The following is a 26,510-nucleotide window of genomic DNA, read 5'->3' as shown; positions in this document are numbered from 1 at the left end:
TTTAAATCACTGAGGAGCCCTGGGGGCTCCCGGATGCTGCCGCTACCCCAGGGCTCTGGGCTCTGGCAGAGCTTTAAAGGGCCTGGGGCTCCGCTGTGGTAGCGGCTGCCGGAGCCCCGAGCCCTTTAAATCCCCACCTAAGCCCTGCTGCCCGAGCCCTGGGGTAGCGGCTGGGCTCCGTCGGTGTTTTAAAGGGCCCTGGAGGGTAGTGGGGGCTGGAGCTCCGGGGCCCTTTAAATCCCTGGCTGAGCCCCGCCACCGCTGCTACCCCAGGGCTCGGGCAGCAGGGCTCAGGCGTGGATTTAAAGGGCCCCGGGGAGGGTACTGGGGGCTGGAGCTCCGGGGCCCTTTAAATCCTTGCCTGAGCCCCGCCGCCACTACCCCAGGGCTTCGGCAGCAGGGCTCAGGTGGAGATTTAAAGAGCCGGGGCGGTAGCAGCAGCTGGAGCTCCAGGACCCTTTAAATCTCCACCGCAGCCCTGCCGCCGCTACCCCAGGGCTTTAAATTGCCGTCTGGGAAAGCCGGTCCCGGTACGGCGCACTGGCTCTTACCGGTACGCCGTACCAGGGCGTACCGGCTTACTTTCACCTCTGCATTTAATACTTATTGCCTACCTGAAGCATGGCAAGAGACTGTATCAGTCTGACTCTGCTTGTGGTGTTTGTTTCAGTTGCCTGTCCATTTATCTATTCCCTAAACACTGTAAACAGAAAAGAAATGGAATGAACAGGTTGAAATTGTATCAGAACATCACAGTTCAAAGGCACTAATATTAATAAAGAGAACCTTTCAGAAATTGCCCATACCAGCTACTATGAGAACTGAAAATGGCCCAACATTTAGGCCGTCTGGCAAATACGATTCTGTATAGAAAGAAGTGGCTTTGAAGGTTGGCAGTCCACTTTGGATGCCATTATCAAACATAAAAGAATTCTTAAACCACCTTTCTGACTGCAGCTTTCTTAGAGATAGCTCTCTAGACAAAGTGCTGGTGGCCTGCATCATCCTTCTAAATGCCATTTTCCTTTATCTCGGCTTTCAGTCTGCAAAATCCTTTCTCCATTATCTGCCTGGTGCAAATCCTTGTCCTCTGTCTGCCTTTTTATGTTGAAGTGTTCTCCCTGAATTTCCATTATTTCTGCTATGTAAATCAGCACATTTCCTGCAGATTGATTTTTTTCCTCTTTGTGAATCAGAAGTATAATTTGCCATCTTCTACCTGAGAATTGGGAGTATAATTTGAGCTGCTTCTTTGTGGAGTCTTCAGTGACTATTTAATTTCCACATATGAGTTGTGGTTTTAGTTGTCTCAGATCTGAATCTTTCTCAACAAAAGGATTGATTCTGTGGTAGATAATAGCATCACTTACAGTATATTCTGGGCCTTGCAATGCAGGTGCTAGTGAGTCTGAAATTCATCTACAATATGACAATTTTTGCAACATCTCTGCAAAAGACATAATGCTATAACTATCAACTCGACAATAAAATTATCTGTCTGAAAGGGGAAACTGAGGACTTAACAATAATGATTTTTTTCACCGTGAAAATATTAAAAAATGAAATAAAACAATACCATTGTGTTGTGAATACTATATGTCTTCCATAGACTTTTAAATGGAAAATGTAGATATCAAAATGAAAATGAGGGGTTCATGGCATACTGTTCTTTCAGTCAGCTACAAATGCAAGCCTGTTACAAACTGTCATACAGTACATTTAGCAGTAAATGACATTTAAAAAAAAATCCAAAAGTTTTCTGAAATACAGCAAACTTTTCGGCTAGTCTCGCATTTGCTAGTGTATCGAAAAGGAAATGCAGAGCTTTATTTTTCCAATTTTAAAAAAGCATTTCAAGTAATTTTTCTCTTATATGTATATCTGTGTATTACTATTTGTTATCTGTTAAGGTATGTTCAATATTTTATAAGACACAGATGAAACACAGTTCCAGTCCGAAGATTCTTACAGCTGTAATCCCAATGAAGTCAGTCATAGTCTATCTACAATCCTGCCTGTTCCTGCAAGACCTCCATCTCCTAGATAACTTGGTTTTGCTGCTCCTGGGGTGGCTGTTAATTAGAACTCTGCAGGAACCAGATTTTCCATTTTGCAAGAAATTCTGCAGTTTGGGAAATTTTTTTTGCTCTGAAATGGAACAAAAACAAAAAATTTCCCACAAAACATAATTCCAGAAAAAAATTATGTTTCAGGTCAATGGAAACAACTCTTTTTGATCAAATTATTGTGTTTGTTCTGATTTTGTCTTTAACATTTTTAAAAATGTACAAAACTTCTAAACGAAATGTTGCTTTGAAAGTAAAATCAAAATATTCCATTCTGAAAATGTCAAAATGGAATGTTTTGACCTTATCAAAATGCTTTTTTTTCATTTTTAATAGAAATTGACATATTTCTCCAAGATATTTTGCTTTTCACAAATTTGCATTTTCCAATGGAAAAACATTCCATTAGAAATTTTCTGACCAGCTCTACTGTTAACAAAGGTTTCACTTTATACATGCATATACAAAAAGACATAAATCCTGTCTCCATTAAAGTCAATCGGAGCTTTGCCATAGACTTCAGTGACGTCAGGATGTCACCCTATATACATATGCATCTGTGTGGGTGCGTGTGCATGAGCATACATCTTCTATCCATCCATCCCATCCATATATCTATTGTGTGTATACCTAAACCCAGGTAACTATTTAATCTATATTTCTATGTGGACAGGAAAAATCAATTGTCTAACTGATGGGGATCCTGCCGGAAATCCTAGGAACAGCCAGTTTTAGGGGAGAGAGGGGGAAGGAGTTTAAGGTGTGTGTTTTGATATAGCTTGAGTTACTGAAAAAGCCAAATCCTAGGAATTGGGGGTGGGGGTGGGGGGGGGCGCACATTTGACCTTGTATAGCATGAAAAGATTTCATTTGGAGAAGGAAGGGAGTAGCATCTCTTCAGTCTCCAGTATGTTTTCTTCTAATCTTTGTCCACCTTTTGCATCCCAATCCAACTCCCTTCTAAAGCTTCAGTCTTATTGGAAACAATGGGAGAATATTGGATGGATATTTTTAGTTAGTGCGAAAATCATGAGAAAATCCCTTTTCAAGAGCTCAAGAATGGGTTTTTAAACCCCACCTTAAATCATGAGACTTGCAATAATGTCATGAATAGAGCTGGTTAGGAATCTTGGGTTGAAATGACTTTCGATAGAAAATGCAGTTTCCACAAAATTGAAATTTTCCATAGGAAAACTGTTATTTTGCTGACACTTTTTGGTATTGCATTAGGAAAATTGAAACAAAATATTTACTTTGGGGTTGGTTTGACTCAAATTGGAATATCAGTTTGTTGAACTGAACTGAAACTGTATTGGGCTGTATTAGTAGGAGCATTGCCAGCAGATAGAGGGAAGTGATTATTCCCCTCTCTTCGGCACTGGTGAGGCCTCATCTGGAGTACTGTGTCCAGTTTTGGTCCCCCCACTACAGAAGGGGTGTGGACAAATTGGAGAGAGTCCAATGAAGGGCAACGAAAATGATTAGGGGGCTGGGGCACATGACTTACGAGGAGAGGCTGAGGGAACTGGGGTTATTTAGTCTGCAGATGAGAAGAGTGAGGGGGGATTTGATAGCAGCCTTCAACTACCTGAAGGGGGGTTCCAAAGAGGATGGAGCTCGGCTGTTCTCAGTGGTAGCTTAGGGTTAGGGTTAGAACAAGGAGTAATGGTCTCAAGTTGCAGTGGGGGAGGTCTAGGTTGGATATTAGGAAACACTATTTCACTAGGAGGGTGGTGAAGCCCTGGAATGGGTTACCTAGGGAGGTGGTGGAATCTCCATCCTTAGAGGTTTTTAAGGCCTGGCTTGACAAAGCCCTGGCTGGGATGATTTAGTTGGAGTTGGTCCTGCTTTGAGCAGGGGGTTGGACTAGATGACCTCCTGAGGTCCCTTCGAACCCTGATATTCTATGATTCTATGACTCTACGAAACATTTAGTTTGGTGTCAGTACACCATTAAACTGTGTTTGCCTGAGATGCTGTAGTGCCTGGACAGAGGAGTAGTTCAGGTGCTTTATGCCCCTATTCCTTCCTATGTGTCAAGCTCCTTGGATGGACTACACCCCCAACGATGCACCACAATCTTCCCTCTAAGGGAGATGTTGTTTAATGACTCAAAACAAAATGTTTTAGCACACCCCAATGAAACACTTCGACTTAGGGATATATTCCAAGATACCTTTTTTGAAACTTTTGTTCCATTTCAGGGTGAAAACAAATGTCAAAATATTGGAATATTCAGTGGAATGGAAATTCTGAATTTTGCTCAGCTATAATCATGAGAATTGTCAACGTAGTACTATTTGGACAGTCACTTACACACAATTTTCTTTTCATATTTGTGAAGTGGCCAATTTACCAAATTCTAAGCATATGGCCCTAATTTTATTCTTGTTAAATCAGCTAATATTTTAATGCAAAGTTCAGAATCATTAACTACTGGATCTGTTCCAAAAGTAAAATGATTAACAAATATTAAATCATCTAATTTCAAGATTTATGACCAATCCTGCTTCATTAGGATTATTGCAAAGGACTTAAACAGGAGTAGAATCAAGCCTTTACTGGCATGTTTTTTTTTTTAAACTAATCTGAAAATTAAATCAAACTTTGAAATGTAATACTATTATACTGGAATATTGAACATGAGCAATAATATGAAGAAAAGTGAGCTGTAGTTTTTTGTGCTATAAAGTCACATCCTTACTGAACAAATTTCATAAAGTAGGCAAAGTGGTTAGAATGGAGGAGCAAGGGGACTAAATACATCCAAAAATGAAGGAACATTAAAGGGAAAATTTTCAAATGCATGTACAAATAGTACATCCACAAAGTGCACATTTACCTATTGTGCTGGTCCAAACTAACCATGATGTAATAAAGCTATTGCATGCCTAACTATTTATTTGTATAGGTAAATACCTGATTTCTGAATGGAAAATAGGTTGATTGTTGCCCATGTTTCTGTAACAGCAACTGCTGATTCTGCTTTTGAAAATTTGGACCTAAGATTCTGACATAAACACAGGGCAAAAAAATTAAGAATTAAATCTTCCACATTGACTTTAACTCACCCAGTTGTGTCTGGGTATTGTGGCAGTTTACAGATCAGTATGTGATGTAGTGCACACATGCAGAGAGTGGAAGTCTTAACTTTGAATTTCCCTGTTTTTGTGGGTTTAAATCAGACCTTCGACATTACTCTTTCAAAACAGTGAGATAGCGAGCTATTGTGGTCCCTTTATCTGATGAAGTGTTTTTCTATTTTAAAAAATGCTGCTCTGTAAGAGCTGCCTCTTGTACTATGAAATTAATATGCATTTTCGGATTTCTTAGGAATCCTAGGATCTGTGCATGGATAGTACCTGTTTATTTCTGGCCATTTCATACAACTGTATTTTTTATCCAAACATTTATTAGAATGCCTCTGCACATGAAAATGGGATGATTTTTAGAATATATGTTCCATTTGCTTAAAACCGAGCACAATGGGGCTCTGATCCTGATTGGGGCCTCTGGGCACCTCTGCAATACAAGTGGATAAAAACAATAAATAACAAGATTTCAAAATATTGGGTTCAGTTACAACCAAAAACAGCAGTGATCCTTTAAAAAAAGAGACGGTTACAAAATGTTAAAGTGCAACATTCAGGATTGACACACCACAGATTGCACTAGGTACTTATTCCATGAGATAAGATGGACAAGTAACAAGAACATAAGAGAACTGAAATTTCACAAGAGTACTCTCATATATCAAATAATCCAGTTAATGTGCGCACACGCACATACTAATAATTCCATATTTGATTTAATGATGTCTGTCTCTCTGGGCTTGTCTACACTACCGGCCAGATTAACGGGCAGCGATCGATCCAGCAGGGGTTGATTTATCATGTCTCGTATAGATGTGATAAATCAACCGCTGATCACTCTAGCGTCGATGCCGGTACTCCACCTCAATGAGAAACACAAGGGGAATCAACGGGAAAGCGTCTATTCTAGGGATGCCAAGTTTATGGAGGATGTTATTATGTGTGAGTTACCAATAAAGCCAAACCACAGGAAGTGCAGGGTTTCGACACTAACTCAGAATGTGTGCGTTGTTGAGGAGAGATGGTAACTCAGTCCATTTACAAACAAACATGTACAAACAATTTTTATTAGCCTTAAAGTGATATCGAACATGCCAATATGAGGTGAATGTTTGACTCAATATCTAAAATGCAGGTGTCAGGAGCAAGAAGCTGCTGCTAAGCAATACCAGCTCTCAGAGTCTCCAAAGTACAGCTTTGTGAGAAGACCAGAACTGGTAAGAGAAAGAGCTAATATGACTGGCTAAGAAAACTTTTCTTGTTGTTTCCAGCTCCCCTCATGTTTTCCAGATGTGGAGGCAGAGCAAAGTTAGCAGGAATAGCAGAGCTATCCATTCTGAGTCCACTATATATTCCAGCTAGAATGGATGGCCAATCTCCATGCCCTTCCTAAGAAGAATTTGCAGCCTCAAGGATTCTTTATGAAAGTGAGGGAGCAGTGAGAGAATAGAGTTGGATGCCATGTGGGTAGAGACAGCTCTTCTTTCCCTCCTCAAAGGCTACCCCTGTTGAAGGATAACACCTCAGGACTTGCCTTCATCTCTCAAGATTGTTCTAGTAGGAAATATATGTAAAAAGAAAATCAACAGAGTTAGCACATTTTGTGCTTGCACAATGGATCCCCAGTCTGACTGGGCCCTTTGAGCACTACCATGACACAGAATAAAACAAACCTTGATTGTCTTTGTAGGAAACAGCAGGAAATGAAATTGCCTTTGAATAAAAATAGTTCCTTTTGATTGTATATTTTGTCCTCAATCTTCTCCTTCAGGCAATCTATGACAATTTCAGGAACAATTTTTCCCCGGGCAATGTTTTATTTCTCTTCACTTTACAGCTAGTCAATGTTTGTTATCTGTCCATCCTTCCATGTAACCATTCAGTTTTTTGGAAAAAGAATTGAATACAGGGGCACAATCTCTGAAAAGATTTTTGGGATTAAGATAAAGAAAAGAAGGTTGATATCTCCAGCCTTGATTATAAGGACTTCAGTGGATTATACATCCTTCTTCTGATCCTTTATAGTTCAATGTTTTGCTTACGAGGCAAAGTGTCGCGTTTGTGTGAGTGTGTGTATGTGTGTGCTACTGTATTTACTTATTTGTATGTGTGTATACAGCATGAGTAGGTGGAAATATGTTAAAGGAACACTTTCAAGGCTGACAGGATCAACATTTAATTCTCCTTAAAAATATTTTTTTAATATGTTCTCGAGAAATAGAAGAAAAACTATCCACTTCCAGACTGAGGGAAGCAATGGTCTTAAAAACCCAACTCATGGGACTGGTGAAAAATAACAAATGTGGAATATTGAGTTTGTTGGTATCATGTGTATGCACATGACAAGACCACACATGTGATGCATTCTGCAATGTCCCGCTTCTTTTCTTGCATGGTTCCATTCTGTGAGTCAGCAGAGATTTGAAAGAGATGAGTATCTTGCACTCTGAAATGTGCTAGTGAAGAATCCTTCCCAGTTTATATCCTCTGCCAACTCGCAGTAACAGAGCGGACACAAAGAGGCAAGAGAGGGCACAGCTGGCATGCAAAACTCTGTCATCAGCATGCCTGCATCTGCAGAATTGGTTGTGAGCAGGTCACCCAGCTGGCATTTTAAGACTACTGCGGCCCTCGGTTTGGAAAGCGGTATTTTTTTCCCCTTTGTATTAGAGACATTTGAAAACAGATCCAGCACGAATTTATATTTTTCAGGGTAGGACACATGTGAAATCTTTAGGCCTGTTGACCTTGGCACAGTCCCTGTAAGAAATTAGTAAAATTAACGACATTTGTTGTTCTAAAAAGCCTTCAGCCAGGAAGGCGAAGCCAAAATGTAGGAGAGAAGCAGCTTGCAAATGTGAAATCCTGAGTGCCTTGAGTGAGGTGCCGAGTGCTGTCAAGTCCCACTGACGGCAGCTGAAGTAGGGAAGCTGTAAAGTATCATGAACTGGATTCAGATGCCAACCCTCTTATTTCACCACTCCCCACCGGACACCCTGCACCTGATCCCGTGAGTTGCTGAGCGCTCCCTGGGAGGTGACTTCAAAGGGAGTTGAGAGCTCTCCACATGTCCCAGGGAGGGCTCAGCACTTCACATGATTAGGCCCTATGTGTTCTCCCCATCTGAGACATTGCCTTTGAGTCACATGTGAACTCTAACTGGTTATTTATTCCATATATAGTACGGATTACTAATGCTCTTGCCTTGTTGGCTTCTTTTTCTTTTTTTTTTTTACCTAATGCATTCTGGGGAAAACCTGAAATAATGCCTGTGTAATAGGGTGGCAAGGCTTTTCTGACAACCCATCTTCTTAGCACGGGTTAGAACTCTGCATAAAGCTATTGGGAGTTCAGCTTATTAAATCTTCCCTGAAGGTAAGTGCAGTGGAATGGACTATCAGGGAGGAGCTAGGACTAGGGGTACCTGGAGGGAAACTTGAAGGACAGCCATGCTCAGGGAGGAGTTTACGGTTAGCTGGATGTTGTGCTGGTTTTTTTTGGGGGGGAGGAGGAGGGGCGGGGGTGTTAGTTAGCCAAACTCCAGGACTGGGATGAGTCTGGCCACTAACTTAGGAGCTGTGTGCTCTATTGGGGATGGAGTAGGGAGACGGCTCAATCACAGTAGCCTGGACCAGTCCACACAAGAGTCCACACTTCCTAGACACTACAGTGCTAATTAGCAATGGTCACATAAACACCACCCTATACCGGAAACCTACTGACCGCTATACTTACCTACATGCCTCCAGCTTTCATCCAGACCACATAACATAGACTCATAGGCGCACAGACATTAAGGTCAGAAGGGACCATTATGATCATCTAGTCTGACCTCCTGCACAATGCAGGCCACAGAATCTCACCCACCCACTCCTGCAATAAACCTCTCACCTATGTTAATGAAGTCCTCAAATCATGGTTTAAAGACTTCAAAGTGCAGAGAATCCTCCAGCAAGTGACCTGTGCCCTATGCTACAGAGGAAGGCGAAAAACCCTCAGGGCCTCTGCCAATCTGCCCTGGAGGAAAATTCCGTCCCAACCCCAAATATGGCAATCAGCTGAACCCTGAGCATGTGGGCAAAACTCACCAGCCAGACACCCAGGAAAGAATTCTCTGTAATAACTCAGATCCCACCCTATCTAACATCCCATCACAGGCCATTGGGCCTATTTACCATGAATAGTTAAAGATCAATTAATTGCCAAAATCATACTATCCCATCATACCATCTCCTCCATAAACTTATCGAGTTTAATCTTGAAGCCAGATAGGTCTTTTGCCCCCACTGCTTCCCTTGGAAGGCTATTCCAGAACTTCACTCCTCTGATGGTTAGAAACCTTCATCTAATTTCAAGTCTAAACTTCCCGATGGCCAGTTTATATCCATTTGTTCTTGTGTCCACATTGGTACTGAGCTTAAATAATTCCTCTCCCTCTCTGGTATTTATCCCTCTGATATATTTATAGAAAGCAATCATATCTCCCCTTAACCTTCTTTTGGTTAGGCTAAACAAGCCAAGCTCCTTGAGTCTCCTTTCATAAGTCAGGTTTTCCATTCCTCGGATCATCCTAGTAGCCCTTCTCTGTACCTGTTCAAGTTTGAATTCATCCTTCTTAAACATGAGAAACCAGAACTGCACACACTATTCCAGATGAGGTCTCACCAGTGCCTTGTATAATAGTACAAACACCTCCTTATCTCTACTGGAAATACCTCGCCTGATGCATCCCAAGACCACATTAGTTTTTTTCACGGCCATACCACATTGGTGGCTCATAGTCATCCTCTGGTCAACCAATATTCCAAGGTCCTTCTCCTCCTCCGTTATTTCTAATTGATGTGTCCCCAGCTTATAACTAAAATTCTTGTTATTAATCCCTAAATGCATGACCTTACACTTCTCACTATTAAATTTCATCCTATTACTCGCAAAAAGAAAAGGAGTACTTGTGGCACCTTAGAGACTAACAAATTTATTTGAGCATAAGCTTTCGTGAGCTACAGATCACTTCATCGGATGCATTCGATGAAGAGAGTTTTAGCTCACGAAAGCTTATGCTCAAATAAATTTGTTAGTCTCTAAGGTGCCACAAGTACTCCTTTTCTTTTTGCGGATACAGACTAACACGGCTGCTACTCTGAAACGCATCCTATTACTATTACTCCATTTTACAAGGTCATCCAGATCCTCCTGTATGATATCCCGGTCCTTCTCTAAATTGGCAATACCTCCCAGCTTTGTATCATCCTCACACTTTATTAGCACACTCCCACTTTTTGTGCCGAGGTCAGTAATAAAAAGATTAAATAATGATCCATTGTCTACAGCCAAGCTGTACGATACAACCGCATTTGCTCCGATCCCTCAGACAGAGACAAACATCTACACAATCTTTATCAAGCGTTCTTAAAACTGCAATACCCACGTGGTGAAGTGAAGAAACAGACTGACAGAGCCAGAAGGGTACCGAGAAGTCACCTACTACAAGACAGGCCCAACAAAAAAGTAACAGAACGCCACTAGCCGCCACCTACAGCCCCCAACTAAAACCTCTCCAGCACATCATCAAAGGTCTACAACCTATCCTGAAGGATGATCCCTCACTCTCACAGACCTTGGGAGACAGGCCAGTCCTCGCTTACATACAGCCCCCCAACCTGAAGCAAATACTCACCAGAAACTACACACCACACAACAAAAACACCAACCCAGGAACCAAACCCTGTTACAAACCCCGGTGCCAACTATGTCCACATATCTATACAAGGGACACCATCATAGGACCTAACCATATCAGCCACACCATCAAGGGCTCGTTCACCTGCACATCTAACAATGTGATATATGCCATCATGTGCCAGCAATGCCCCTCTGTGATGTATATTGGCCAAACCAGATAGTCTCTACACAAAAGAATAAATGGACACAAATGTGACATCAGGAATCATAACATTCAAAAACCAGTAGGACAACGCTTCAGTCTCTCTGGTCACTCAATAACAGACCTAAAAGTGGCAATTCTTCAACAAAAAAACTTCAAAAACAGACTCCAACATGAAGCTGCAGAACTGGAATTAATTTGCAAACTGGATACCATCAGATTAGGCCTGAATATAGACTGGGAGTGGTTGGGTCATTACAAAACCTAAACTTAATTTCCCCAATACTAATTTCTCCCTACTGTTACCCACACCTTCTTGTCAACTGTCTGTAATGGGCCACTCTCTTACCACTTCAGAAGTTATTTTTCCTCCCTTGGTATCCTGCTTTTAATTGATTTATCTCGTTAGACTGACCTCACACTTTGTAAAGCAACCCCCATCCTTTCATGTATTTATACCTGCTCCTGTATTTTCACTCCATTCATCTGATGAAGTGGGTTCTAACCCATGAAAGCTTATGCCCAAATAAATTTGTTAGTCTCTAAGGTGCCACAAGGACTCCTCGTTATTTTTAGTAGGTTAATAGGGTTATTAGTTTCATTCATTCTAGTCAAGTTATTGAACTAAATAACACAACTCCTAAGCTACCGAGATGATATCATGAATGTTGACATTAATAAACCACACTGAGGTTATGCACTTCCTACACTGTATGACCTCTACAAACAGGAAAACGTTAGCTTGTTTAAAGAGTTTACAAATCAGATAACTAATCTGGGAATTTATTGTCAGTATAGTGATACAGAGAAAGATGCTGTCTGACCATAAAAAAAATAACCCGACAGCTCTTTCTGAGAATGAAGAAACTTGACCCTGTTGTACTCCAACAATGTGTGTTGCTCTGAAATCAGTTAATGTAACTGAACATTAAGCACAGGCACAAGGAAAGACTCTTGGGCGTGGAGCTCAGAAGGAGCTTAAACAGAACCTCGATCTTTCACAGATGAGGTCATAAGAAAACAGACCAGAATGGATCCAACCATTAAGAGTCTGATGATAATAGAGTCCATAATTCTCTCAATATATCTAGAAGAGCTGACGGTGGAACCAAACAAATGGATGGCCAAAAACTCTCTGCAGAATCATGCTTTCTAGAGCTAGCTCACTCTGCTCTGCAGTTACTAACCTGTCACAAGCTAGAGGCATTAGAGAATGAAGCATCAGGACCAACTCCAACAGCTAGAGAAAACTGACTTGTTAATTCCAAACATTGTACAATGTAACAATCTGCTTTGCAATGTAAAGAGTCAGGGCCAAGTCCATCCCTACTGTAATGCCACTGAAGTCAGAGATGTTGCACTATGGATTAATTTCACACGATGTTTAAAAATAAGGTGGGAGCCTTGTGAAGAATGGATAAAGAATGAAGAATGGATAAATAGTACTGTTCTTAGGTACCAAATCTGTCCTTTTGATGATCTTCTCATTTAAGAGGGCAATTTTTCACTGAAATGCAGACTTATTTAACTTAACTTAACTATTTAACTTAACTAACTTATTTAACTTAACATAACTTTAACTTAACTATTTAACTTAACTATTTAACTTAACTAACTTATTTAACTTAACATAACTTATTTAACACAGTGGGCCAGATTATTTTCCTTGAGCCATCTCTTCAAGCCAGTGCCAGTGCTAAAGGAACTGGAAAGCTGCGGGAGCTCCCTCGTTTCTTCCCCTGATGCAGGGGAAATGGATGGCCAAACAAATGGATGGCCAAAAACTCTCTGCAGAATCATGCTTTCTAGAGCTAGCTCACTCTGCTCTGCAGTTACTAACCTGTCACAAGCTAGAGCAAACATTGGACCAAACAAATGGATGGCCAAAAACTCTCTGCAGAATCATGCTTTCTAGAGCTAGCTCACTCTGCTCTGCAGTTACTAACCTGTCACAAGCTAGAGGCATTAGAGAATGAAGCATCAGGACCAACTCCAACAGCTAGAGAAAACTGACTTGTTAATTCCAAACATTGTACAATGTAACAATCTGCTTTGCAATGTAAAGAGTCAGGGCCAAGTCCATCCCTACTGTAATGCCACTGAAGTCAGAGATGTTGCACTATGGATTAATTTCACACGATGTTTAAAAATAAGGTGGGAGCCTTGTGAAGAATGGATAAAGAATGAAGAATGGATAAATAGTACTGTTCTTAGGTACCAAATCTGTCCTTTTGATGATCTTCTCATTTAAGAGGGCAATTTTTCACTGAAATGCAGACTTATTTAACTTAACTTAACTATTTAACTTAACTAACTTATTTAACTTAACATAACTTTAACTTAACTATTTAACTTAACTATTTAACTTAACTAACTTATTTAACTTAACATAACTTATTTAACACAGTGGGCCAGATTATTTTCCTTGAGCCATCTCTTCAAGCCAGTGCCAGTGCTAAAGGAACTGGAAAGCTGCGGGAGCTCCCTCGTTTCTTCCCCTGATGCAGGGGAATCCCCAGCTCACCTAGAGCCGTAGCCTGCTCCTACACCACTATCCATCATGTAATCCTCAGCAGGGGAACCTTGATGGGTGAGGCGAGCATATGACCAGAGAACACTGCAGTCTGGCTATGCCCCTGTGAAGAACTGTCCCTTTGGGGCCGCAGATAGCAGTCTGAGGTTACAGCAGCACTGAAGTTACTCTGATCAATATCAGGACCAGCATAGAATCAACCAAAGAGAAAGGAAGCTGCAACTGATTTAGTTGCTGCTTCAACTATGTCTGTGCTGAAAGCATACTTGACACAGCAAATATTTTGGCCCAATCTATTGTTACAAGAGCTGTTTGGAAAATGGTATTTTTCCAAGAAAAAGTGAGGGTTTTTTTTTTAATTGCTGATTTTTTAAAAATGAAAAACACACGAAAAAAGTGAATTTTCAAAACAAAAACCATTTCAGTTTGGGTTTAACCAAAAATACCAGTTCTAATCAATACTTTTTGAACAATGCTCCACAGTGAGGAATCAGAGGGTGGATGGCCTTTTACTCTCCATGCATTTTGCTAGTCATAGCAAATATGGTCATGTTTTCACCCACACTTTTGCTTTGATACGGCTTTTGCCTCATGATTTTTCATTCCCCTGATCTGCATTTTTTCTGAATATCAAATGCAGACAGACTTACCTGCTTTCCTTGCATTCCCAACACCCCCAGTGCCTTCAACGGAAATTTGTGTTGCACAAGGAAAGCACAGTCAGACTCTAAGTAGGATTCTTCCTTCAGGAGAAGAAAGATGCCTTTTTAGGTAAGAGAACAGGGCTCAGGAAAGCTTAAGTTCTATTCCTGAGTCTGCCACAGACTTGTTATGTGACACTGGTCAAGACATTTCTTCTTTGTTCCATTGTTTCCTTGTCTATAAAAGAAAAATACCTACATAGCCTCCTTCCCTGAGGCATGGCTCAAACTTCCTCCCTGTGGCTTGCTATTGGAGTGGTTTCTCCCCTCTCCTCACATGGGTTCGGTCCTGTTTGTTTTTGTGATGCTTGGTACCTCCATCCAGCTGGACTCCGCACTGTGCCTGAGACACAAAGGGTGCCATCCCTTGGGAAAATGAATAATGCTACCATTGCTGGCAGGACTATAAACAACACCTTCCCCGTTGGATACTACACTGAGGATGAGTCTGGAGACAAGTGCTGCAGCATTGTGAACATTGGCCAGTTTACACAAACAAACAAACAAAAGGATCCTCTTAGTGTCTTCACCCCTGGGTGTGGCGGGATCCTCTCCTGGCTCCCTGGTCCAGAGCCCCTCTGGCTCTCAGTAATCTGTGTCAACTTGGAGTTCTGCCATTCTGGAAACTGGTCTCTGCAAGGCTGGAGCTGCCTGGCCCATATACTAAATCCCACAGCAGTTCAAAGCCTCCCTTAGTGGGGAGGGAAGGGGAGTTAATCAAAAAATCCCTGAGCTGTTCTGCTTCCCTCTCTTTCAACTCCTCTAAACTCAAAGCTCAAAACTGAAATTAAAACAAATCCCTGTCTCTGCTGTCCCTTTCCATTGAGGGGGCTGAGCAAACTGCTTGTCCAGATCACCCCATGCAGAAGCCTCCCCATTGGCCTCTGCAGGAGTTTCTAGTCCATTCTTTCCCCACCCTTGACTGCAAGCATGCTGGGCAATGGTGTCAGAAGGTTCTGGTAGTCATTGTTGTAATCCATAGGATAAGACCCCCAGATACTCAATCCAGAGTTCCAGCGGCTGGCAAGTCGGGGTTACATCTATTTCAGGATGGTGTTGTGAGGCTAAATTTATCAATGTTTGTGCAGTGGTTTGAGAGTCTTAAAGGTACAATATCTGTGACAAGTGGTGTTCTTATTCCTAGTCAGTTGTTTACCTGCAATATTACTTCCTTTCTTCTTGAGTACGCATGTCACTAGCATCAGAATCATCAATGTTCTGCTTCACTTCAGCAAACCCAAGAGTTAGAACTAAGCCACATGATTTGGAGGAGAAATTACAGAAAAGAATACAAGTTTCTGGAAGCGGGTAAAGATCATTTAAATCCTGTCTGGGAAATATTAGGGTTAGTTGTTGGGAATCGAGAGCTGCTGCAGAACAGTGATTGTTCTTTTCATTGTGTCACATGTTGACTGCTATTGCAAGTAAATATTTCTCCTGCCAGATACATGTCTCTGTTAAGCTATTGAATGTTGAGACACTTAAGGTGAGATCCTCATCCCGCTCCAGACTCTTTCTACCATTGTAGTTTAAAGGCACTTTCACCCCAACTCTGGCTGGGTTGTGAGTTCTGTGCTGAGCCTCTTAGCGAGTTATATTCCATAGAGGCACGTTTAAAAAACTAAAATCCAGGACTCTGAAAAGCCAGATTTTCTGTAATTTCATAAATTATGCCATGCATATCTCTAATCATTCATAGTAACATCTGCTAAGGGACCTCTTGGGATTTGAATTAAGAGTAGGTTCCTTACAAAGCTCAGGTTCTGTCCTGAATATCCTAAGGGAACAGTATGACACATAAGAAAACATTAGCTGTAACACTTTGGACCTTTGAGATAAGCATATGACACACAAACTAACAGTATCTAATATGATTTGACAAGTCCAACACATGTAATTCTAATGTAGCTGTAATGGTAAATAATGCATTATGCCTAATGGTTAGAATATAACAACTCATAGATTACATATAATGAGAAATATTTTCCGTAATTGCTTTCCTTATGGTATAATATAACTATGGGAATAAGTTATGCATGAGTTTTGTGTGACATAATAATCTATCAATTTAAGAAGCTCTAGAGTGTGCCCATATAAACATGGCAACTAGCTCAACCTCATGACGATGATGCCTCATACAGCAAAATACTACTTAATGTGAGTATGCATGCCAGATTCTGACCTTAAATCGGAATGAAAAATGTCATTTTGGAGTCTGAAGGCCCCAATTAACCAAGCACAAAACATGTGCTTAAGCCCATCCCTACTTAGCACTTAGGCCCAGAGAGAAATAAGTGGAAGTTGGGAGCCTAAATGCCTTTGTGTATCTGAGCCTTACTGCTTATGTGTAGACCTGGGGGAAATTCCAAATTGTGATTATTTTTTTTCATTCTGAAATGGAACAGAGGAATGGGAAATTTCAAAATGTCAAGAAATTAAATTTCTGAGGGTCAAGGAAGGAAAGTTTTGTGTCAATTGAAATGTTCCACTTCCATTTTTGGCTTTCTTATATACTATTAAATGTTATGTTATGTTTTTAAATTTTATTTTATTTTAAAGGTTAAAATTAGGGTATAATAAAGATTTTTAAATTATAATATAAAATAATAGTTGATTGGTAACCTAACTCATAATTACTTGGGTCATTGGTATTGTAATTGTATTCTAAATGGTCATTGGGGTGATTCTAAATGGTAGTTGGTAATTACTATTTAAATTGGTATGCTAATTGGTATTTGGTTTTTTCATTGGTAATTGGTATTCTAGCTGGTTGTTTGTAATTGGTTTAATAATTAGTATTTTAATTGGCATAAAATATTAATATAAAATATGTTTTGAAATGAAAACTCATTTTGAAACAAAAAATCAAAACTCTCCTTTCCTATAAAGACCTTACTGAAATGCCTTGTTTTGATTTATTTGTTGTTTTAAACAAAATTTCCTTGAAATCAACTGTTCACACAAAACATTTCAAAACTGGTGAACTAGCATTTTCCAATGGAAAGACTTTTCCTCACAGAATTTGAGGCCTGCCCTACTTAAGCATTTTGCTGAATCAGGATCCAAACCATGCCCTGGACAGAGCCTTTCTGTCACTCTTCCACTGTGCCCATACAGTAGATCTAAGTATCTGTCTAGATCACGTATGCGCAGACAGCACCATCAGCTGTCCCTGCATAGCTTCCACCAGAGAGGGCAGTATTTTTATTAGTTGTCATTTAAATGCTGTTTGAAGACTGTCAAGCAAAAAGAGGCTATTTAAGCCTGCCAAACAGGTATTTCCTAAATACCTATATATACATGTTGATTGTTTTTCTGTTTGGGGGAGTATTAAGCTTGAATACTGCAATACACTGAACACACACTTTAATACAATTTGGGGAGAAATTGAGTGAAATGAAAAAAGAATGGGAGTTTAGAGATATGCTAATGACTTCTATACAAAGAGAATGAAATGAAGATCTGAAGGGATGTGTGACTAAAATTGCTCACTTCACAGTCTTTGATGATACCCTGGAAAACTAGCAATGCAGAAAATACCTGGTTTCCTGTATAACTGATAGCACAAATTTTCGTGGACGGATACACAGATTGTCAAACACCATTTCATGCTTGTTATATCCTTTGGAAAAAAATATTGTCTTTTTTGTTTTTCAGATGCGCAAAGTTGCAACATCCAGTATGCATTCTAGAGGGCCAAAATGATTTGCTGGCAAGTTTTTGTATCTGATTAATTATTTTTGCATTATTCTATGATAAACATAGAAAGATAGAAAAAATCTGTTAGGTCATCCAGTTCATCCCTCTGCTGGTAGAGAATTGTTCCCTACAGCACATTCTCTAGTGCTTTGTCCAGCCTTGATATAAATGCCTCAAAGGATGGGTTTTGTCCAGGAAGAGTAATCACCATTTGTGATCACTGTGAGTACAAACCAGTGTTGGGATCTTTTCCAGCCACGGGAAGGAAGATTTTAAATATGCACAAAAGGAGTGGAAAAGAGTAGCCAAGGAAAAGCCGTTTAACTGAATACCAAGGGACTGTGCTTCAGAATAAAAGACCTACACTCTATAAAAGAATATAGTTTTCAAGAATGCATCAATTCCAAATAACCAGAGAGCAAAGCTGAGCTTTTAAATACAAAATAAAAAGTCCCTATACTTTGTTAGATAAATTGCTTTCATTTGGTAGCAAGCATCCTTAACAAATGCTCAGTTACTAAAACATGGAAGCTTTGAGTGCTTGGTCTTCAAACGGAAAAGGTCAGCTTCTATTTCTCTTGATTGAAGTCTGGCTTGAAGTCTGGGTGGTTTCTTTTTGTCTCCTAACCTAATGATGAAGGTGGTTTGGGAAAGTAATTTTTAAAGGCTCCTCTGATACTGAAATATGAGGGTGTATTTATAACACAATTTTTGAGAGAAACTTTATCCCTCTTAAATTATTTTCAAACTCTAGAAAAGCTTCAAAAACAATTCAAGACCTTTTGTCTCCACTTACAGTGTGTATGGTAACACCCATTGTTTCATGTTCTCTATGTATATAAATCTCCCCACTGTATTTTCCACTGAATGCATCCGATGAAGTGAGCTGTAGCTCACGAAAGCTTATGCTCAAATAAATTGGTTAGTCTCTAAGGTGCCTCCTTTTCTACTTGCCAGAAAGTTCAGGATAAGTTGTAAACCCTTATACAAAGTGCCTGCATGCATATTTTGTAATATGCAATTAAAATTTTCAGATCCTTCCCTCTCCTTTTATTCCTTTGCATGTCTTGTTTAAATTAACAAAGCAAAAATCCATTTATTTCTGACTTGAAAGTAGCTAATACAAATAAATTGCGGCTGACATTTGCTAATCATTAATGTTCTTGCAGTCTGCAATCTTCATTATTTCCTGTTGTGATGAGTATTTAGAAACCATATTTACCCATGTCCCTGTGTGATGGATGGTGTGTTATGTGCACACTTTGTGATACATCAAATGAACATAATGTATTGTTGCTGTTCAATATGGAATGTCCTGTACATGTATTATTCCGAGGCAAAAACCTTATTAACCTGTAATCAGCAGGGAAGAAATCCATCAGTCACTTTGTACCAAAAGAAAAAGAGAACACTGAAGTCTCATCAAAACCCATAAACATTCAGGAGACTGGAAAAATCAAGGTTAAGTTGCCACTTTCCCAAAGAAACCACACAACTTCACAGCTAAATTCACCTAAATAATCTAAACTCTGTCCCAGAGCACCATATCAATCTCTCATCTTTTCTGCTTTGTTCCTTTGGTACAAATTTTTGAAACTGGGTTATGTTTGGAGCAAGAGTTTTTTCTAATAGCCTTAAGAAGACACCACACCATGGCTGGCCACTAATAGTACTGATAGAGTACTATTACTAACTTCTTATTTTCTATTTCTCTTCTTTTTTCAGAAATCCACAGCTGTAGGCTACAACAGTCTGCATTTGGAGAAGGCACTGTATGGAAACCACGGAGTATTTTTTGTTTTAGAAGTGATTTCATACGTGCATGTTTCCAATAGTAAGCATGATGTTTCAGCATAACAGTAACCTTTGCACTTTCCACAGAGTGCAATAACTTCCTGATCACGGCCCAGGAGGTTTTGACTGCACTGTGTCTAATGTTAGTTACATAGCTGGCAGCACATGGAATCTCTATCAAAAGATTGCCATCAGTATGTTGTTTCTTCAAACAGGAATTATAGAGTGCCATATTTTTATTATGCACTGCATATGACTATAAAGAAGGCTACAGTCTGTCCACCCAGTATATATTGTTAAGAGTAAGGTATTCCAGTCACTGTGTGTGATGATCCTGTTGGATCATATATTGTTTCAAGGGTTTAACGCACCCGAATTTTCCATCTTAGCTCTTCTTGTTGATCCCCAAAGTATCAGAAATATACAACAGGAAGGGATCTTCATCGGTCATCTAGTCCAGTCCCCTGCACTGAGGCAGGACCAAGTATTATCTAGACCATCCCTGACAGGGGTTTGGCTAACCTGTTCTTAAAAACTTTCGGTGATGGAGAGTCCACAACCTCCCTAGATAATTTGTTCCAGTGCTTAACCACCCGACAGTTAGGAAGGTTTTCCTAATGTCCAATCGAAAACTCTCTTGCTGCAATTTAAGCCCATTGCTTCTTGTCTTATCCTCAGTGGATAAGGAGAACAATTTATCACCCCTCTCTTTATAACAAACTTTTATATACTTGAAAACTGGCACCATGTTCCCCTTTCTCTTCTTCAGACTAAACAAAACTATTTTTTTAAATCTTTCCTAATAGGTCATGCTTTCTAGACCTTTAATCATTTTTATTGCTCTCCTCTGGACTTTCTTCAAATTGTCCACATCTTTCCAAAAGTGTGGTGCCCAGCACTGGACACAATATTCCAGTTGAGGCCTAATTAGGGCGGAGTAGAGTGGTAGAATTACTTCTCATGTCTTCCTTACAACACTCCTGCTAATACATCCCAGAATGGTGTTTGCTCTTTTTTCAACAGTATTGTATTGTTGACTCATATTTAGTTTGTCATCCTCTATAATCCCCAGATCCTTTTCTGCTGTACTGCTCCCTAGGCACTCATTTCCCATTTTGTATTTGTGCAATTAGTTATTTCTTCCTAAGTATAGTACTTAATATTTGTCCTTATTGAATTTCATTCTATTTATTTTGGACCATTTATCCAGTTTATCAAGACCATTTTGACTTCTAATCCTGTCCTCCAAAGTGCTTGCTACCCCTTCAGGCTTTGTATCATCCACAAACTTTATAAGTATACTCTCCAGGCCATTATATAAACTAGGGCTGTCAAACGATTAAAAAAAATAATCGAGATTCATTGCACTTTTAAACAATAATAGAATACCATTTATTTAAATATTTTTTATGTTTTCTACATTTTCAAATACATAGATTTTGATTACAACACAGGATACAAAGTGTACGATGCTCATTTTATATTTATTTTTATTACGAGTATTTGCACTGTAAAAAAACAAAAGAAATAGTATTTTTAATTCACTTAATACAAATACTGTAGTGCAATTTCTTTATCATGGAAGTTGAACTCACAAATGTAGAATTATGTACAAAAAACTGCATTCAAAAATAAAACAATGTAAAATTTTAGAGCTTACAAGTCCACTCAGTCCTATTTCTCGTTCAGCTAATCGCTCAGGTAAACAAACTTGTTTGTATTTGCAGGAGATAATGCTGCCCACTTCTTGTTTACAATGTCACCCTGAAAGTGAGAACAGGCATTCACATGGCACTGTTGTAGTCGGCATCACAAGATATTTATGTGCCAGATGTGCTAAAGATTAACATGTGTCAACCACCATTCCAGGGGACTTGCATCCATGCTGATGATGGGTTCTGCTCGATAACAATCCAAAGCAGTGTGGACCAACGCATGGTCATTTTCATTATCTGAGTCAGATGCCACCAGCAGAAGGTTGATTTTCTTTTTTCCTGGTTCGGGTTCTGTAGTTTCTGCATCGGAGTGTTGCTCTTTTAAGACTTCTGAAAGCGTGCTCCACACCTCGTCCCTCTCACATTTTGGAAGGCACTTCAGATTCTTAAACCTTGGGTCGAGTGCTGTAGCTATCTTTAGAAATCTCACATTGATACCTTCTTTGCGTTTTGTCAGATCAGCTGTGAAAGTGTTCTTAAAATGAACAACATGTGCTGGGTCATCATCCGAGACTGCTATAATATGAAATGTATGGCAGAATGCGGGTAAAACACAGAGCAGGAGACATACAATTCTTCCCCAAGGAGTTCAGTCACAAATTTAATTAACACACTATTTTTTTAACGAACATCATCAGCTTGGAAGCATGTCCTCCGGAATGGTGGCTGATGCATGAAGGGGCATACGAATGTTTAGCATATCTGGCACGTAAATACCTTGCAATGTTGCCTACAAAAGTGCCATATGAACGCCTGTTCTCACTTTCTGGTGACTTTGTAAATAAGAAGAGGGCAGCATTATGCCCTGTAAATGTAAACAAACTTGTTTGTCTTAGCGATTGCCTGAAGAAGAAGTAGGACTGAGTGATTTGTAGGCTCTGAAGTTTTACATTGTTTTATATTTGAGTGCAGTTATGCAACAAAAAAAATCTACATTTGTAAGTTGCACTTTCATAACAATGAGATTTCACTACAGTACTTGTATGAGGTGAATTGAAAAATGCTATTTCTTTTATCATTTTTACAGTGTAAATATTTGTAATCTAAAATAATATACACTTTTATTTCAATTACAACACAGACTACAATATATATGAAAATGTAGAAAAACATCCAAAATATTTAATAAATTTCAATTGGTATTCTATTGTTTAACAGTGTGATTAAACCTGTGATTAATTTTTTAATTGCAATCAATTTTTTTTAGTTAGTCACGTGAGTTAACTATGATTAATCGACAGCCCTAATCTAATCCATTTATGAAGATGTTGAATAGAACCAGACCCATGACAGATCCCTATGGGACCCCATTCGATATGCCCTTCCAACTTGACTGTGAACAATTGAAAACTACTCTCTGCACACAGTTTTCCAACCCCTTGTGTACCCGCTTCATAGTATTTTCGTCTAGGCTGTATTTCTCTAGTTTGCTTATGAGAAGGTCATGTGACACATTGGGGGGTACTGATCAGCGTTCATGTCTCACTCCCCGTCAGTACCTGGCCCAAGCTGGGGAAGCTAATGATTCAACCAACAGACCAAATTTGGTAATGAATCCTGGTCATGTGCCATCTGAGGCACATTGTGCATATGCTAAGAAAATGTGAGACAGTATCAAAAGCTTTACTAAAGTTGAGATCTATCACATCTACTGCTTCCCCCAATCCACAAGGGTTGTTACCCTGTCAAAGAAGGATATTAGATTGGTTTGACATGATTTGCTCTTGACAAATCTATTTTGACTATTATCACCTTATTATCTTCTAGACGTTTACAAAATGATTGTTTGATTATTTGCTCCATTATCTTTCTGGGTACTGAAGTTATACTGACTGGTTTATAATTCCCTGGGTTGTCCTTATTCTCCATTTTATAGATAGGCACTGTATTTGCCATTTAACAGTCCTCTGGAATTTCTCCCATCCTCTACAAGTTCTCAAAGATAACTGCTAATGGCTCAGAGATCTTTTCAGTCACTTCCTTCAGTATTCCAGGATGTATTTCATGAGGCCCTGCCAATTTGAAGACACCTCACTTGTCTAAGTAATTCTTACCCTATTTTTTCCTATTTCAGCCTCAGCTCCTACTGCATTTACACTGATGTTCACTATGTTAGTTGTCCGATTACTGCTAACCTTTTTGGTGAAAACTGAAACAAAAAAGGCATTCAACACTTTTTCCATTACTTTGTTTTCTGTTATTATTATTGTCTTTTCTTCCTCATTCAGTAATGGGCATACCCTGTCCTTGGTCGTCTTCTTGCTTCTAATGCATTTGTAAACTGTTTTCTTGTTACCCTTTACGTCCCTAGCTCGTTTAATCTCATTTTGTGCCTGGGCCTTTCTAATTTTGTTCCTACATGCGTGTGTTATTTTTTTATATATGTATATATACATATATTTTTTTATATATGTATATTTTGCCTTAGTCATTTGACCTAGTTTCTACTTTTTTATGACTCTTTTTTTGAGTTTCAGGTAATTGAAGATCTCCTAGTAAAGCCAGTGTGCTCTCTTACCATACTTCCTATCTTTCCTATGCATTGGGATAGTTTGCTTTTGAGTCCTTAATAATCTTTCTTTAAAAACTGCCGACTCTCCTGAACTCTTTTAACCCTTAGACTTGCTTTCTATGGGATCTCACCTGCCAGTTCTCTGAGTTTGCTAAAGTCTGCCATCTTGAAGTCTGTTGTCTTTATTTTGCTATTATCCTTCCTACCGTTCTTTAGAATCATGAACCCTACCATTTCGTGATCACCCTCATTAAAGCTGCTTCCAGCTTCCAATTCTCAACCAACTCCTCCCTGTTTGTCAGAATCAAATCTAAAACAGCCTCCCCACAGCTGCTTTCTCCACTTTCTGTAATAAAAAGTTGTCCCCAATGCATTCCAAGAACTCTTTGGATAATTTGTCCCCTGCTGTATTGTAGTCCCTACAGAAGTCTGATTAGTTGAATTCCCCCATCAACACCAAATCCAGTGCTTTGTATAATTTTGTTAATTGTTTTTAAAAAATTTCTGTCCTCTCACCAAGTCCCAAAGGACTTTACAGTCTCACCCCCCACCAAGAGTACTAAGCACCTCACAGAAAACACAAAGGGTATGTTTCATTGCTGTGTAAACTTCTAGGCTCAGGCTGGAGCCCTGGCTCTAGGATCCTGTGAGGGTGGAGGGTCCCAGCGTTTGGGCTCCAGCCCACGCCTGGAAGTCTACACAGCAATGAAACAGCCCCACAAGCCCAAGTAGGCTGGCACGGGCCAGCTGGGGACTTTTCTTTGCTGTGTAGACATGCCCACAGAGGAAAGTACTTGCTTTGGGGAGATTACAGTCTAAGGGGCAGATTGTCAGGTCCGGCTCTAGGCACCAGCAAAGCAAGCACGTGCTTGGGGCGGCACATTTCCAGGGGCGGCGTTCCAGCCATCCTTTTTTTTCGGGGCAGCTGCGCTCTCGGAGCTGCACCACTTAGACAGGGCGAGGGTGCCGCGCCCCTGGCCACAGCGGGAAGGGGAAGCCCTGGCCCCGGGATGCTGAGCTGCCAGGGTCCAGCCGCTACCTGGGGAGGAGAGGGCGCGTCCTGCTGGGGAGCCGGGGCTGCGCTGCCTCATCTGCACACTGGCTGCTGCGCTGCCTTGTGCCACCCCTTATATCGGGGCTTCTCTGCGCGGCCGGGCGGGGGAGGGGGGAAAGCCCCTGCAGGCGCTGGGAGAAGGTGACATCACTGCCTCCACTTCCAGCGCCGCCTGCGAGCCCCAGCCCCACCTGAGCTTGGGGCAGCAAATTTTTTGCTTGGGGCGGCAAAAAACCAAGAGCCGGCCCTGCAGATTGTGAAAGGCCTTTGGGTAAGTGGGGAGGAAGGCAGCAATGACTCTTCCTCTCCACCTTTATGCAGTGCAGCCCCTGTAAAGCAGAGCCACAGTTGCAGTTTGGGGATTGCATGGGGCATATAGCACTCCACAGGCAACAGGACTGTGGCCCTGTCCTAGCTTGACACTGGCCCGGGGAGCTGGCCCACTGTCATGAGGGAAGCAGGCTGCATCATCCCCAAGAATGGTGCAACCTAAGCAGTTCCTGATGTGTACCATGGAACTTGGGAAGAGCTTGTGTCCCAGGGCTTGATCCCTCCCCTCATGTCAATGCAGCTTTGCAATATGCCCTGCACAGACCAGTCCCTTAAAGGCATGATCTAGCCCTAAATGATGGAGATGACAGGCAGCCCTGAGGGCACGACGTCCACCAGGAAGTGAGAAGGGCGGAAGAAGGACACAAGTTACAGAAATATGACGCAGTTACCCCAATCAGACATATGCTTGTCTACGTGGCTCAACTTTTTTTCCTATGTGTAAAACGAAATGTTAGGCAGCTGGTGTGCTGTGACAGCTGCTTATCATGCTTGCCATAATCATCTCATTGTTACTTTGTGCTCCCCTTCCCCCCATCTGTTTATTTAATCCACTTGTTGCCTCTCGTTTTACACTATAAACTCTTCAGCGTGGGGCCCGTCTTTTGTTAGAAATTTATTCAGTACCTAGCGCTGGGACCTTCAGGTGCTACTGCAATACAAGTAATACGTAATAATCAAGCTGATATTTCTATAAGCCATTTTGCAAGAGCTTAGGGGATTTATTTGAATGAAGCAAGGGTGGGCACTCGATGGATAGCTTTTGCAAGATCATTTGAAGCATACTGGGCATCAGAGAGATTTTTGGGAATAAGAGCTGGAAGAGGAATCAAGGCTAATGTCATTGGTGGACATATCCTATTATGACCCCCAACAGCAGGTACTAAGGTACCATTTCACCACCTCCCATTGCAATATGCACATTAAAGGGGAAAATGGAGTAGTCAAAAAATCTTTATGATGTTTTTGCATGTATTTTTTTTATGTTAAGTGCCCATATATTCAGAATAGGGCTTTGGATAATTTACAAACCTTAAATTTGTAGAGACTTTCATCTGCTTCAGCCTGTACTGTGCCAACTCAATGGGCAGATTGTTTGAAGTTGGAGTTGTTAGGGAGAAGAATCTTAT

The 26,510-nt window shown here is 40.5% G+C and overlaps 1 protein-coding gene across 1 annotated transcript in view; it reads right to left on the bottom strand.

The window, feature by feature from the left end:
- LOC141984491 (uncharacterized) overlaps nt 1–26,510 on the bottom strand; it is a 47,198-nt gene that overhangs the window by 5,546 nt on the left and 15,142 nt on the right. The window contains exon 2 of the mRNA XM_074947567.1: nt 615–700. Within this exon, the coding sequence (XP_074803668.1) occupies nt 615–623 (9 nt within the window). The 5' untranslated portion in view covers nt 624–700. The remainder of the gene's footprint in view (nt 1–614; nt 701–26,510) is intronic.

The sequence above is a fragment of the Natator depressus genome, chromosome 3 (genome assembly GCF_965152275.1).
Source record: "Natator depressus isolate rNatDep1 chromosome 3, rNatDep2.hap1, whole genome shotgun sequence".
Classification (NCBI taxonomy): Eukaryota; Metazoa; Chordata; order Testudines; family Cheloniidae; genus Natator; species Natator depressus.
Note: the sequence above shows the minus strand (reverse complement) of the source record. Positions and strands in the feature narration are given on the sequence as shown.